Genomic DNA, 16,123 nt, shown 5'->3' with positions numbered 1-16,123 from the left:
TGTAGACAAAGTAGCTGTTGACTGCAAAGTAGACTTCCAACTAACTGGTGCCTTTGCAAAAGTAAACACATAACCAGTAGTTGATCTTCGTTTGTCCAGATCACCCGCAAAATCTGAGTCACAATATCTAACTACAGACTGATTGCCTTCCTGCTCAAAAACTAACCCAACATCTACAGTATTATGAATATACCGTAGAATCTACTTCACAGCTTGCCAATGCTCCTTTCCTGGATTATGCATATATCTGCTAATAACTCCAATAGCTTGTGAAATGTCAGGTCTCGTATAGACCATTGCATACATCAATCTACCAATAGCATTTGTGTATGGTACCTTTGACATATACCCTCGTTCAGCTTCATCTTTCGGTGACATAGTAGTACTTAGCTTAAAATGGGGAGCAAGTGGAGTACTAACTGGCTTAGTCTTTTTATCTATGCCAAAACGTTGTAGTACTCTTTTCAAATATTCTTTCTGAGATAAACAGAGTTTCTTTGAACGTCTATCTCTTATTATCTTCATGCCAAGAATTTTCTTTGCCTTACCCAGATCCTTCATCTCGAACTCCTTTTTCAATTGAATCTTCAACTTATCAATTTCTTCCGAGTTCTTGGAAGCTATCAACATATAGGAGAAGATATACAAAAAAAACATCTTCAAGCCTGCGCAAATACACACAATGATCGTATTTGCTTCTCTTGTACCCTTGCCGCAACATAAACTTGTCAAATCGCTTGTACTATTGTCTAGAAGATTGTTTCAATTTGTACAATCATTTTTCAAGTTTGCATACCATATTTTCTTTTCTAGCAACTTTGAATCCTTCCAGCTGAGTCATGTAGATTTCCTCCTCCAAGTTTCCATGTAAAAACGCAGTTTTTACATCCATCTGAACTAGTTCCAAATCCAACTGTGCTACCAAAGCCAACATAATTCTAATGGAGGAATGTTTTACAACTGGAAAAAATACTTCATTGTAATCAATTCCCTCCTTTTGAGCATATCCTTTGGACACCAATCTTGCTTTGTAGCGAACATCTTTTTGGTTAGGAAATCCTTCTTTCTTTGCAAATACTCATTTGCACCCAATTGCTTTCTTTTCCTTCGGGAGATTGACTAATCTCCATGTATGATTCTGATGAATGGACTGTATTTCATCATTCATGGCAATCCTCCACTTATATTCTTCTGAACTTTAGACTGCGTTTTTATAAGTGGTAGGAACATCATCAGCTACAATTGAGGCAGCACAAGCAACCGTCTCTATAAGACGAACAGGTTTTGTTATTGTCTTTTTTGGCCTGCTGGTTGCTATTGATTCAAGTTGTTGTTCAGTTTCCTGAGTTGGAATCTCCCTCTCTACTGGCTCTTTTTCCAGAGGATAATCTTCATTTGTTTCCTCCTCTGCTTCTTGTGTAGGAAAAATAAATTTTCCCTCAAACTCCACCTGCTTAGAAGCACCCTCATTTTGTTTGGTATATTCTATTACTTTATTTACCATAGCAGATTCATCAAAGGTAACATCCCTACTGAATATTACTTTCTTTGTCATAGGACACCATAAGCGATATCCTTTGACTCCAGAAGTAATCCCCATAAAAATAGCCTTCTTTGCCCTTGGATCCAATATTGACGTTGTCACATGATAATATGCAGTTGATTAGAATACGTGCAAAGAGTCATAATCTACAGCAAGCTTTCCATACCATTTTTCAAATGGTGTCTTGCCATCAATAGCAGCAGATGGTAAGCGATTAATGAGGTGGAATGCATATGTAAGTGCCTCAGCTCAAAATTCTTTGTCCAAGCCAGCATTGGACAACATACACCGTACCTTCTCCAGCAAGGTCCGATTCATACGTTCTGCCACTCCATTCTATTGCGGTGTATGTCTGACAGTGAAGTGTCGGATGATGCCATCATTTTCACAGACCTTATTGAAATGATCATTTTTGTATTCACCTCTATTTTCCGTGCGAATACACTTGATCCTCCTGCCTGTTTGATTCTCCACCATTGTCTTCCATTTGAGAAAAATTCCCAACACTTCATCTTTGCTCTTCATTGTATACACCCATACTCTTCGAGAAAAATCATCAACAAAGGTTACAAAATAGTGCTTCCCACCCAATGAAGGTGTTTTAGAAGGACCCCAAACATCAGAGTGTACATAATCCAAAATACCTTTAGTATTATGGATCGCTGTACCAAATTTAACCCTTGTCTGTTTCCCTTTGACACAATGCTTGCAAAACTCCAAGTTGCAAGCCTTTACTCCTTTTAACAATCCTTGATCTGATAGAGTTTTCAAGGATTTTTCTCCAGTATGTCCCAAGCGCATGTGCCATAGCCTGGTTGTTTCTGCCTCTTTTTCGTCACTGGATGTCACTGTCGTTGTCCCAATAACTGTACTACCGCGATAACGGTACATGTTATTGTTCTTCCGATTGGCCTTCATTACCACTAGTGCACCAGAGCATACTCTCATCACTCTATTTTCTGCAATGATTTTTAACCCTTTTGATTCTAGGGCTCCCACAGAGATGAGATTTTTCTTCAAACCCGGTACATATCGAACATCTGTTAATGTTCTGATCATTCCATCATGGTTCCTTAATCGTATTGAACTAATGCCATATGAGGTAAGAGGGCTGTTATCCGCTGTGTGGACAACTCCATATTCTCCTTCTTGAAAATCCACGAACCAGTCCCTGTTGGGACACATATGATAGCTACAAGCCGAGTCCATCAACCATATATCTGATAATGTTGATGCCTCTATTGTAACTAATGAGAAGTCTGAATCATCACCATCAGCTACATTTGAATCCATAATGGCCTTTCCATTGTTATGTTTGGCCTTATTCTTCAACTTCGGACAGTCTTTCTTTCAGTGCCCCTTTTCTTGACAAAAGGCACATTCATCTTTGCTGGGTCTAGATCTTGACTTGGATCTTCCTTTCCTTTTCCTTGTTTGATTTTGAAGACGACCCCTCACAACCAGTGCTTCTCCTTCTCCACCCTTCTGTTTTTCTCCCTTTCTTTGTTCATAGCTGTACAAAGCCGAACAAACTTCTCTGAGAGAAATTTTGTCATTTCCATGGAGTAGAGTAGTTTCAAGGTGCTCGTACTCATCAGAAAGTGACCCCAACAACATTAAGGCCAGTCACCATCATCAAAAGTTGCATCCATATTTTGCAAATCTGTGACCAACTTATTGAAACTAGTGATATGTTCATTCATCGTGGTACCAGGAACATAGGTGAAGCGAAATAGTCTCTTCTTCACGTACAATTTATTTTGACTATTTTTCTTCAAAAATTTATCCTCCAGTGCTTTCCATAATTTACTTGCAGCAGTTTCCTTTGTGTATGGATATTTCTGCTCTCTAGCAAGGTAGGATCGAATGGTACCGCAAACAACACTGTTGATAATTCTCCAATCTTCTTCTCCAATAACATCTGGTCTCTTTTCTTCAATAGCAAGATATCGCCCTTATTGAAAAAGGACATCTAGAACCTCGCCTTGCCACATCCCAAAATGTCCCGACCCGTAAAAAATTTCTACCGCAAATTTCGCATTTGACACAATTCTTGTCATAAGCGAAGATGCCAATGATGACGTACTGTTGACACTTGATGTAGATTCTTCTTGTTTATTGTCTCCCATCTTTGACACAAATATTATTTAATAACTGACGACATAAATTAAGATTATTTCCTTTCTGGTGTGGAAGATCAGACTAAGCTGCAACCACAGGGCATACTCAGACAGAACCTTGACTCAGTTACCAAGATAAATTTTTTCTGATGTGGAAGATCAGAATATGCTGCAACCACAGAGCATACTTAGACAATACCTTAGCTCTGATACCAATTGTTGCGGAAGCCAAATGTATATAGTGAATGAGTCACAACTACTATACCAAAAATTATGACAGCCACCAAATAATAAATAAGACAATAAAGCAACAATAAAATAAACACCAGAATTTACGAGGTTCGGCCAATTTTGCATACTTCCTCGGACACAACCAATATTTTATTCCACTCCAAAAATACAAGTGAAATAATACTAAAGAGAGAATAACAAATGCCTTAAGAAGATAAGAAGGCAAATGAGAGGTGTGTTTAAATCCTAAACATTAGGCCTCCTTTTATAGGGAGAAATTCTTCCCAAATTAAGTCTCCCACCGATGTGGGAGTTTGCCATTTTCAACAATAACATCAACTCTACCAATCCAGTAGAGAAATCTTGAAGAGCAAAAATATAATATTCGAGTAGACTTCGATGAACAATCTAATCCGATAGAAAAACTCCTAAAAAGATGTGTGCAGATCCAAAAGCTATTTTTTAAGTACCACCAATTTTGGGGACATTCAGCTAAGACCAGCCCCTTGCGGCGCATTCCTCTCAATCTCTCCCGCTAAAATAATATTGGGCCGGCCCAATAAAGTGGAAGGTGGACAGCAGACTTAAGTTTGGTTCGGGCCTGGGCCCCAATATATTTTAACTTCCACTTCTTCGGCCGAGAGATTCCGGCGAAATCAATTTGTAAGTTTTCCGCTTCCCCCCCTCCCCCTCTCATAAAATGAAAATATCAAGATTTTACGGGCAGTGCATAAATCTTAGCTTTTTGTTTGGTTTACCAATGGTTCTTTATCGCGAAATATGAATTTATGATTTGGGTAATTTTTTCATTTGCTCTCGTTTTACTGTATATTCTTATTACCAGTTTCATTTATAATTTGGTAATATTTTTTTGAACTAATGTTTAACTTCGAATCAATCTAATCATAATGCTGGTTGTTAACCGAAAGTAGAATTTTGCAGTTTTTAGGCGGCGCAAAAGATCCAAAGTGGGAAAATAGTTGGGAGCAAAACGGAATGGCTTCTCTGTTCAAGGTAATATGAATGCCTCAGTGCTCTTTGGCTTTTCACTTGTGCTATATACATGTGATGGTTGTTCAATGAGCAATTTTTCTATTGATTTAATGTTTTATGTTGTATCTTTGTTTGTGTTTTGATGGATTGTGCTAATTCTGGTCGGTGTGTGGGGGTAGGGGTGGGGGTGGGAGTGGGGGAAGGGTTTAGGGGGCTGTGGGCCTCTCCCACCCGTGAAAAGAACAACCTCTGAAGGAGCATTTAAAGAACAATGTTATAACTATATGCACTAGTTACTAATGCTTTAATCTTTGTATAGCTTCTCATCCAAAGGAGGTAACACCTTTTTTATTCTTAGACTTTCTCTGTTATAGAGGGTGATTCGGGAAGGGTGCAGTGAGAATCAAACACACCTTTTGCATGGACACTTTGACGAGTAACTCGTATAAACCCTGGTGTTATGAGGAGCTAACATCTCAGTCAGTCATGGTTTCCTGATTTAACTCGAAAGATCTATACAACAACAACAACTCAGTAATAATCCCACTAGTGGGATCTGGGGAGGGTAGAGTGTACGCAGACCTTACCCCTACCCATGAGGGTAGAGGATGTTTCCGGGAGACCCTCTGCTCAAAAACGAAAGATCTGTAACAACAGCAGAAAACATACAAATAAGATCAGCACCGTAAGTGACAACAAATAAGTGGGAAGGACAATAACTATGGCAATAATAAAAATTGAAAAAAAAATATAAAATAAAAGTAAAAAATTAATAATAATAATAAACAAAAAATAGAAAGTGTAATGGAACAATAACCGCTAGCTGTCCTATATAAAACACTATTAGACTAGCCGGAACAACGAAGAAAAACGCTCAACCACCCCCTAATCTACAACCCTAATGCTCGACCTCCACACCTCCCTATCCAGGGCCATGTCCTCAGAAATCTGATGCTGCGCCATGTCTTGCCTTATCACCTCGCCCCAATATTTTTTAGGCTGTCCTCTACCTCTCCTTGTACCTGTCAAAGCCAACCGTTCACACCTCCTAACCGGGGCATCTGGGCTCCTCCTCCGCACATGCCCGAACCATCTAAGTCTCGCTTCTCGCATCTTGTCCTCCATGGGAGCCACGCCACCTTCTCCCGAATTTCTTCATTCATAATCTTATCCAGCCTAGTGTGCCCGCACATCCATCTCAACATCCTCATTTCGGCTACTTTCATCTTCTGGATATGAGAATTCTTGATTGGCCAACACTCCGCCCCATACAGCATGGCCGGTCTAATCATCGCTCTATAGAACTTACCTTTAAGTTTCAGTGGAACCTTCTTGTCACACAGGACTCCAGACGCTAACCTCCATTTCATCTATCCCACCCCGATACGGTGCGTGACATCTCTGTCGATCTCCCCATCTCCTTGGATAATAGACCCTAGGTACTTGAAACTCTCTCTCTTAGGGATGACTTCCGAGTAAAGTCTCACCTCCCCGCTCGTTTCCCCCGACACATCGCTAAATTTGCACTCCAAATATTCCGTCTTGGTCCTACTCAACTTGAAACCTTTAGACTCCAGGACCTGTCTCTATACCTCTAGTCTTTCATTAACACTGCCTCTCATCTCATCAATCAGAACTATATCATCAGCGAACAACATACACCATGGCACCTACCCTTGAATATGGTGTGTCAATGCACATTACTAGGGCAAATAAGAACGGGCTGAGCGCAGATCCTTGGTATAACCCCATAACTACTAGAAAGGGCTTCGAATCATCTCCTATAGTCCTTACCCGAGTCCTAGCTCCATTATATAAATCCTTTATCACCCTAATATAAGCTACCGGCACACCCTTCACCTCCCGGCATCTCCAAAGAACGTCCTTAGGGACCTTGTCATACGCCTTCTCTAGATCAATGAACACCATGTGCAGATCCCTCTTCCTAGTTCCATCAACCTCCTGATAAGATGGATAACTTCTGTAGTAGAACGACCAGGCATGAACCCAAACTGGTTTTCTGATATGGACACCGCCCTCCTTACCCTCCCTTCCACCACCCTCTCCCAAACTTTCATGGTATGACTTAGTAACTTTATACCCCTATAGTTGTTACAATTCTGGATGTCCCCTTTGGTTTTGTACAACGGAATCATCGTACTCCACCTCCACTCATCTGACATCCTCTCCGTCTTGAAAATAACATTAAACAGCTCAGTCAGCCACTCCTAGCCTGCTTTACGCATATACCTCCATAATTCAACTGGAATCTCGTCTGGTCCGATCACTTTGCCCCGACTAATCTTACGCATTGCTCCCATGACCTCCTCCACCTTAATACGCCTACAGTACCTAAAGTCTTGGTGACTTTCGGAGTGCCCCAACTCCCCTAACATGATGTTTCTGTCCCCCTCTTCATTCAGAAGTCTAAGAAAGTACGACTGCCACCTCTGCTTAATTTGGGCCTCTTCCATCAATACCCGACCTTCCTCGTCTTTGATGCATCTCTCTTGATCCAGATCACGAGCCTTCCTCTCTCTCGCTTTAGCCAGCCGAAATAACTTCTTGTCCTCACCTTTACCCCCAGTTCCTCATACAACCACCCAAACGCAGTAGTCTTAGCCTCCGTGACCGCTAGCTTCGCTTCCCTCATAACTTCCTTATATCTTTCTCTATTTGCTCTCCTCTGCTCCTCGCCAGTGCTCTCCAATAACTTATGGTAAGCCGCTTTCTTTGCTTCCACTTTACTCTGGACCACGTCATTCCACTATCAGTCGCCTCGATGCCCGCCTGAGTACTCCGTCGAGACCCCTAACACCTCTCTCACTGCCTCCCTTATACAGCTCGATGTCGCCGTCCACATACCGCTAGCATACCCACCACTCTTCCAAGCTCCCATAGCGGCCAACCTTCCCTCCAACTCCTGCGCATTTTCCTTAGTTAAGACTCCCCACCTGATCCTCGATTGCCCCCGTACAAACCTCTTCTTCCTCTTTATCAAGATACCGACGTCCATCACCAGAAGCCTATGCTGTGTCGCGAGGTTTTCACTCGGGATCACCTTACTATCCTCGCACAACCCCTTATCACACCTCCTGAGGAGAAGATAATCAATTTGAGTCTTAGCCACCATACTCCGGAAAGTAATCAAATGCACCTCTTTCTTCGGATAAATAGAGTTCACGATCACCAACTTAAAAGTTCTAGCGAAATCCAACAGTGACGTACGTCCTCCATTCCTAACCCCAAAGCCGAAGCCACCGTGCACCTCACCATAGCCATCAACAGACGACCCAATATGCCCACTGAAATCCCCTCCTATAAATAACTTATCCGTAGGCAGAATACCCCGCACCACCTCATCCAACGCCTCCCAAAAGCGCCTTTTAACCTCCTCGTCCAAGCCCGCTTGCGGCGCGTATGCGCTAATGACATTCAGAGTGCTTCCTCCAACTACTAACTTAATCGTCATCAATCTGTCACTCACCCGCCTAACCTCTACCACTAACTCTCTAAGATCCTTATCCATCAAAATACCCACTCCGTTCTTGCCCTTCACGCCTCCGGAGTACCACAACTTATACCCGTCGGCATTCCTCGCCTTCGATCCTGCCCACCTAGTCTCCGAACACAAGCTATACTAACCTTCCTTTTCTGGAGAATCTTCGCCAGCTCTATAGACTTATCCATCAAAGTCCCTATACTCCATGATCCAATTCTCAACCTATATGCACCCTTGCTCCCCTTACCCCCTATGTGCCCCGTCCCACCCCCTGACCCTTGCCTTAACCCACCTCGCCACCCTCCCTCCCCGAGGACATGACCCTACACTGCCATTACAGACCACAACCGCTATACCTACCGAAGTCTATGAAAAAATAGGAATATAGGTCCACTACCAAAATGACTATAGTAATTACGTACTACTACCGCAACAAATCAACAAACACAAGAAGGAGAGAAATAGGAGGCGGGAGGTACCAATTCCTGCAAATACAACCTGGGCTTTTGTCTTGGTATATTCCTGATCCTGTGAAAAACCGAAGTTGGCGCCTCTGTTTTCTTCCTATTGTCCCGACGATGATGCCTGACAGCTACTGCCCTTGGAAACCTGAAAGGTTCCGAAGAAATGGCTGTCCGGAGTTTTTTGTGCCGCTGTTTGAGGACTGAGTGTCGTTCCTAATCTATGCCTTTCTTTATTTAGTATAATGTTAGCAAAGTGCAGCAGAGTAGTCAAAAGCAAAAAGCGTAAAAAGCTCCAAAGTCTATTGGAGTTTTAAGTGCAAAGCGCAATTGAAGTGTGGGGAAAAAAATTAAAAACAGAAATGTAGTGCAAAAACATGCAACTATAAACACAAATAATAATTATTTGGACAAAAGAATGGAAAACTATAATCGAGCTATATATATATAATGTTCTTCCCTTAAAGACAGAGCCCATTGGTGAAGGTGCACATGCCTAACACCTTGACGCCTACACTAAAGTGCCAATTAAGTGAGCACAACCTGGGCTTCACCGAGCTTCAGGGCTTAAGCGCGCTTTAAGAGAGCCTTTAACAACACTGAAGTGCATTTTCCTGCATATCCAATGGCATTTCATGAATTTTTAACATAAAGAGATTGTGGTGTCCGAGGTGTCCTACCTTTCTTAATCTAGGTTTTATTTGCTTTTATCTTTTAATATTTTATCTGTTTTTTTTCTTTTAGGATTTAGCCAAGATTTCAGCATATAGGGATAGAAGGTTTTCAGGAACCCAGGAAGAATTTGAAGATGCTTTGCTGAAGTCGACTACTGTTTATGCGGGGAACATGTCCTTCTACACAACAGAGGAACAAGTGTATGAGTTGTTCTCTCGTGCTGGAGAGATTAAAAAGATAGTGATGGGATTGGATAAGAATTCCAAAACTCCTTGTGGGTTCTGCTTTGTAATGTATGGCCTGAACTTTGCTTTCAATCTCCAATTTCTTTCATTTTGTGTCGCTAACTTTTGACTGTATAGTTTCTTCTCCAATTACGGTATGCCTGCTGCAGCTTTAATTATTTCCCTCTAGTTCTGTTTTTGTCTACTTGTTCAATAAGGATATTGATATTATGTATTTGGCATTTGTTCATGCTGCCCGGTAAATATAAGAATCATGTTCTCCGTCTCTACTCCTACAAGTATCAATCAACTCTTTTTCGCTGTGTCTTAAGAATTAGATGACACGTTTTACAGTCCCGACTATTAATACAAGGAACTTATTAACTTAAGAAGTATTGGAAAGATTTGTAAAGAGGCTTATACCACAATCGTTTGATCTAATTCTGTCAAAATGTCCCCGAAGTCTAGGTAGGAAAAAGCAGGGACTTCCAAAATTTGAAAGCACTTCCACTTCTTTCATGGATTCAACCCTATTGCAATTATCTATATAATTCTCACATAATGATCAATGTTAAACTTTGTTATGGATTTTTTGGTTTTAAAGACTCCTACTAGAAACGGAAGGTATATGCAGGAGAAAAGAATAGAGAGAGGAGAGGAGAGGAGAGGAAGGGGAGCATTTACTAGTATTACTTCTGCATCTATTGGAGAAAATGGAAGGTGCAACTGTTATTCGACACTAATAGCCTGATGTGTAGTTATTTTGTTCTTAATCTTGAAGGTCCTTATTATATTACAAAAAACGTTTAGTTAAATGGGGTGTCAGTTCTCCATGTTTCCTCTACTTTAACTGAAAAGGAAATCTCCCTCCTACTTGGTAGAAAAGAAAAAGAAAATTTCCCTCCTATTTTTGTCTTAATCCTTTTTGTCCCTTTTTTCAAATCGAGGGTTGGTTTATCTTTGTCCTAGTCTAACAGGTCGCAACAAAAAATTGGAGTAGTTTGGCTGTGCCGTCTTTGATGTTATCTCTTGTTCCACTCAGTTGTCGCTCATTGGTTGCCTTCTTAATGATGGAAGACAAGTTCATTAATGAGGAAAGAGAGTCTCTAGTCTGAAATTCAGAGAAAGATAAAATAGATTCCTTACAATAGTGAATCGACCAATTAATGTTTCTCAACGTAAAAAATAGATCCCAGTTCTTGCTTTAAAAGCGCTATGTACTATTTATGTATTTGCAATTTCCTGCCACACCATTTGCCCAGAAGCTACTGTATGGTTCTTTGATTACTTGTCGAACATTTTTACCAATGTTTCAAGAAAACTTTTTATAGGTTGTGGTGTTTGTTTAGGTTTTATTTCTTTGGGATTCCTGTGTGGTAGGTAGTGGGTGGTCATCGGATTTGTATTTGGGAAGTAATATATGTTTCTTGCATTCTCTGTCTTGTTGACCTGTTCCAAGCATGTCAAACTTTTGCCACTTTTAGGTCTGCGTTGCTTTTGCTAGTAGAATTCGTATTGATGTACTCCCTTTCTGCCATTTTAATTGACTTGGGTTGACACTGACTAAGCTTATGTTTGAATGAATATATTAGGTTTGATGGCAAGGAGTTCAAATAATATTTTGAACTGCAAAAAGGAGATGAATTGTTGAAATGAGGTCAAATGAATAAGTAGTATATATGTATGCCGGGGAAAAAATTGCCATTAGGAAAGACATGTACCTTTGGGATGTGTACACAAATAGCAGATCAATGGAAATGGAATGGAAGGAGTGTATGACGAGCTTTTATCTCTTTAGTGCTGTCACTGTTTTTGCAGTTATATGCAAACACCTATTTGCTCATAATTTTTTTTGACAGCTGAAGTCAATTCTATTATAAACACCAAGATGGTGTTAGGTGTACTTTATAGTTTGTTACATGTATACTTTTGCGTTTATCTCCCATTCAACCCTTTTCCCGTTCAACGGGAAAAAGCGGAAGAAGGAAAATAAAGAAGGAATGGAGAATATCATTTGCATTTGTAACAACTGTGAAACTTTTTTCAGGTTCTACTCTAGGGACGACACTGAAGATTCTGTCAAATACATCAGTGGGACAATTCTTGATGATCGCCCGATTCGTGTGGATTTTGATTGGGGATTTCAAGAAGGTAGACAATGGGGCCGCGGTAGGAGTGGTGGATAGGTAATCTCCTCAGTGGTTATTCTTTTATCTTGAGATTTATGCCAGCATATCATCTGATTTACATCTTTATTTCCCAGGTGCGCGACGAATATCGTACCGACTATGATCCAGATATCCTTCTCTTTGATTGATAAGAATGCGTTACAGTTTCTTTCAATTCTTTTAGCTATCTTTTTCTCGGGAAAAATTGTTTTGGTCTTATAATGGGCAAATTTGATGAACATTGCAAATAAAAAGGGTATGGAACTATTAGGACAAAGTTAGTCAAAGATACTTCATGTATGCAGAAGAATGTCTAACTAAGTACTTTTAAGTAGTGAAGTTTCTGCAAATGCTCTCTACCATTGTCAACAAAAAAGTAGGCAAGTGTGTAAAATCTGCTAAAACTTGGTACATTTTGATTGAAAAAAAGGAATCTGTTCAAACTTGGTATGCTTTCATCTTGAAAGATTTATGCCAGTATGGTGTAAGTAAATTGAGAAAAAGGATATAGTTTAATTTCTTACACGTTCTAATATTATGTATATACTTATTAAGAAACATTTTATGTAGATATGTGTGTAACTTGTCTATATGGCAAGTTAACTAAAGTGGTACTTGACAATGTAATATTTGTAATTGCGTAAATTATTCCTCCATACACAATAATGCTTGAGTTTCAGTTATTCTTTCTTGATGCAACATCATAAGTTACTCAAGTGCTTGTTAGGAAGTATTTCTATAGTATTTGTTCAGTAAGCACTTACCCTAGAAGTAGTTGTGGGGCATTAAAAGGCTGGTGCATCAGCATCTAGTTGTCTTTTTAGGTTCTATGTCACCATCTACAAGAACCACAACCCTCAGCATCTAGTTAGTAGATAAGATAGTGCATTAAAAAAAGCTTTTAACCTCTTGTGATCATAAGATTCTAGAGCATTCTTTCTGAAGGAATTAGTGACCTTGATTTTTCTTTTATTGTGTTTTGCTTTGAGTGAATGAACCTAGTGGTCTCAAAAGCTTCAATTTTCTACATCCCCTGTGGTTGTAGGACAATCAACTTGATGACGTGAAAATTTCATTTTGTGGCCAATGGAATGATTGCAAAGTTTTAAACAAGGCAATGGTTTTCTTTGTTATTTATGTTACAAGGAAATACCTCAAAGTAGATCTTCATTTAAATCTTTTGTCATGAATTGTTTATGAGGAATCAGAACTTCTATGATGCGAAGTAGCAGTACACTTTTTAGTGCAAGTGTCCATCCTTTTGTGGAGGTGAATATTGGATCATAGATATGTTTATCAAGGATAGGAAAGATGGTTGATATTGTTTGCATGGGTTTCTAATGTATGCATTTGAAGAATTATGGTTTAGTTCAAATAAAGACTAATGGTGTAATCCATGAATGTGCACAGAAATGCTATACTTTATGGTTAATCAATCAAGTAAGTTTTCATCACCTTATCTGTCAAATGGTTGAAACTCTTGCATGATAGTCCATGCAACAGGGTTTGAGAAATTATTCTTTCTCCATTTATATTTAAGAATTTTGGACTGTCTTTTTATACCTTAACTAGTTATACGTCGAGGTGGTTATGGAAAATTGGTCCAAAAGGAATTGGAAGCACAAAGGCAGCTTGTGGATTATGGTACAGGATCATTGGGCGCTTACCCACCAGTTATGCCTCCACCTCCATGTAAGTTTAAGGGCTCTTAACTTCGACATCAGTAGTTTCTTTGATAATATTGACTATTTCTTGCGTCTTAGCAAAGAGCTTCATCCTCTCAAATTAATTTGGTAATATGTGGAATGTGAAATGTAAAATGTAAAGAGTGCAATTATTTTTCATCCTCTTTTTTTTTCCTTTTCAAAAAGGAACTGGCTGTGCCTTTGATTGAAGAGTCAACTTAAAGCGCCTCTTAACTGTGGATTTAGATTTTACTACTCCAGGACTTGTGTGTGCTTTGATGCAGTAGAAAACTTCTGATTTTAGCTGGGGGTACAACTGACCCCTATAAGTAAAGCTAGTGTATATTAATTATTGGTTCGGTGGTGAAGTTCTTGTGAGTTGTTATTAACTGCGTGTGTCAATGTCGATTCCAGACCCTGTCTATTTGTTGCATGACACTCACTAGTTTGAATATATGTGCCTTTTATTTAATGGATTATAACTAAGCTGTCAGAGGATTGGTGGTTTTGATATCAACTAATGCTGTAAGCATAATGTCTGCATTCTGAATGCTCCATTGTAAATGAAATCAGACAGACTAGAAGAATTTTATAAGTTTGAGCGCAGGTTGAATGGCAACTTCTGGATGTTAACGATTTTGGTTTTGTTCCAGTTCTAAATTTAGAGCTAGCCATATTCTTCCCCATAATTAAACTGTTCTTTTTCCAAATTAATGCTATGCTTCATTAATCTGTTGAAAATCAGATTTAACAAGGAAAAACTTGAGATTTCTCTAATAAGGAAAAAGGAATGGAAGAGATTGAAACAACCCCTTTAGGATTTCAAATTAAGCTTCAAATAGCTGATTCACTGGACCTTCACTGAGTTTTTCTTGCACTTCCAATAACTTCTCATCATCAAAATTTATCTGCCATGCTCAAACTTGGTTATGCCTTAGGTTTTGCAATGCGATATGTTAATAAAAAGAGTTACACCTATAGACCTTTTACTGTGTCTATAGACCTATAGACGTGGTGGAAATCATGGTCATGGAGGTTCTTATCGGCAAGGTAGAGGTATGTTTTTCAAAGCTTTTGATTCAGTTCTAATGCTCTACAACATTGTATTTTTCTGTCTACTGTTTCAGTATAATAGATCTAACAAACAACTCTATCTTATGAGGAAAACAGACTATCATCGCAAGCGACACAGGGAAGATGACCACCATCGGTCAGATTATCCAAAGAGGAGTTATGACCGTGAATCTCGAAGAATCTCTAATCATGAATCTAGACCGGTATTCTCTTTTATACCTAAGCTACATCTTTTATTGCTTTGGTCTTTTTCACCAGCATGTTCTGTTCCATCTTTTCATATGTAGTCTGTGCTCGCCACCATTTAAATTGAAATAATAATTGGACAATGAAACAAAGTTTGTATCGATATCAAAGAAAGAGGTTCCCTGATTTTAGCTTGTGATTCAACGAATAAGAGCTTGAGCTTCAAATCTTTTATGTCTAAGTTTTGTCCCGTCTTCGGTTTTAGTGAAATTTGTTGTTGCAATGTGACATTTTCTTTTGCTGCAGGAGAAGAATCCACGTTTCCGTGAGAGTGGTGATTCTGATGAAGAGGAAGATGATGATAGGAAGCGGCGTACTTAGTTTTATTTCCAGATGTAGATTGCTAGGAGAAGAGTGTGTTACTTAAAAAGAGTTGTAAGACCTGCTCTCAGCAACTTCCTTTGTAACTTGTGCTTACGTAATTAAAATGTTTTACGTCAGAATGTATGTCAAAACGTATTTGCATTTGAGTAATCGTTGCTTCTTCAACTTTTTATTTTTACCTTCTTTTGTTTGTATTTCTGATGGTGTCATTGATGAAGTTGATGTACCCTAAAAATGAAAAACAAGTAATGTTATTCAATGTTGTTTTTATACTCTAGCTGACTGACGAAGGCAGAGAGATGTTAATCTTTCATTATCAGTAAGCGCTCCCCTAGTTTTGATCTGATAAGCTTTCTTTACGTTGAGTTAACAAACCTGACAGGTTTGCCTAAATGCTTGGAAAAGAACATGGGAAAGAGCTGGAGATCATGAAAAGCATTTTCACACAAGGAGGCAGGTGATCGGGAAATTTTGCTTCTAGAATACCGACTACATGGGAAGATTTGATTCTAATTCTTGTTGCCCGCTCAATTCCGAGTAATGAAGGGAGGGCTTGTAGTCTCTCACTAATTGGAAGGAAAAGGAGGACTTCGATCCATTATTATTAGAGACGAATCCCAAAAAAAAATGTTTGTAGTGTTTCAAATAATTCATAATATGGTAATTAAGGTCTAATCAGGATTTTTTTTAAGTTCTAATTATTGGATCACAATCTTCTTTATGAAATGCCATCATGGAACCAGCATAGAAGTCGCAGTACTGGGATTTTATTACTCCAAATGTGTAATCTAGGAATTGAAGGTGGTGCCACATTTCCTTTAATGCATACCTTATTTTGACTATAAATTTTTTAGAAACACATAGCCGGTTTGATTGT

At 39.2% G+C, this 16,123-nt stretch overlaps 1 protein-coding gene across 7 annotated transcripts; it reads left to right on the top strand.

Moving 5' to 3' along the window:
* The first annotated feature begins 9,675 nt into the window (after positions 1-9,675).
* LOC107777914 (uncharacterized) lies at positions 9,676-16,075 on the top strand. Of its 7 annotated transcripts, none has more exons than XM_075254536.1 (7): positions 10,579-11,522; positions 11,797-11,935; positions 12,013-12,046; positions 13,496-13,609; positions 14,773-14,879; positions 15,169-15,297; positions 15,629-16,075. In XM_075254536.1, the coding sequence occupies exons 1-6, from the start codon at positions 11,429-11,431 to the stop codon at positions 15,287-15,289; spliced, it is 609 nt and encodes a 202-aa protein (XP_075110637.1). In that variant the 5' UTR covers positions 10,579-11,428; the 3' UTR covers positions 15,290-15,297; positions 15,629-16,075. The 7 variants fall into 7 exon arrangements, 6 of the variants coding, with proteins under 6 accessions (XP_075110638.1, XP_075110637.1, XP_075110634.1 ...); XR_012710222.1 differs by having other exon boundaries at positions 10,591-11,522; positions 14,604-14,879; positions 15,629-16,009; XM_075254534.1 differs by lacking the exon at positions 15,629-16,075 and adding an exon at positions 14,604-14,658 and having other exon boundaries at positions 10,597-11,522; positions 15,169-15,503.
* Positions 16,076-16,123: the final 48 nt, after the last annotated feature.

This window comes from Nicotiana tabacum, chromosome 6 (genome assembly GCF_000715075.1).
Source record: "Nicotiana tabacum cultivar K326 chromosome 6, ASM71507v2, whole genome shotgun sequence".
NCBI lineage: Eukaryota > Viridiplantae > Streptophyta > Magnoliopsida > Solanales > Solanaceae > Nicotiana > Nicotiana tabacum.
The sequence above is the reverse complement of the archived record's forward strand: the minus strand, read 5'-3'. Positions and strand labels throughout refer to the sequence as shown.

Coding starts and splice junctions, on each gene's coding strand:
- LOC107777914 (XM_075254532.1), top strand. CDS start 11,429: ATGTATGCCGGGGAAAAAATTGCCATTAGGAAAGACATGTACCTTTGG. Junction 12,047..13,495: donor TCGTACCGACTATGATCCAG/ATATCCTTCTCT, acceptor AACTAGTTATAC/GTCGAGGTGGTTATGGAAAA. Junction 14,880..15,168: donor CTAATCATGAATCTAGACCG/GTATTCTCTTTT, acceptor CTTTTGCTGCAG/GAGAAGAATCCACGTTTCCG.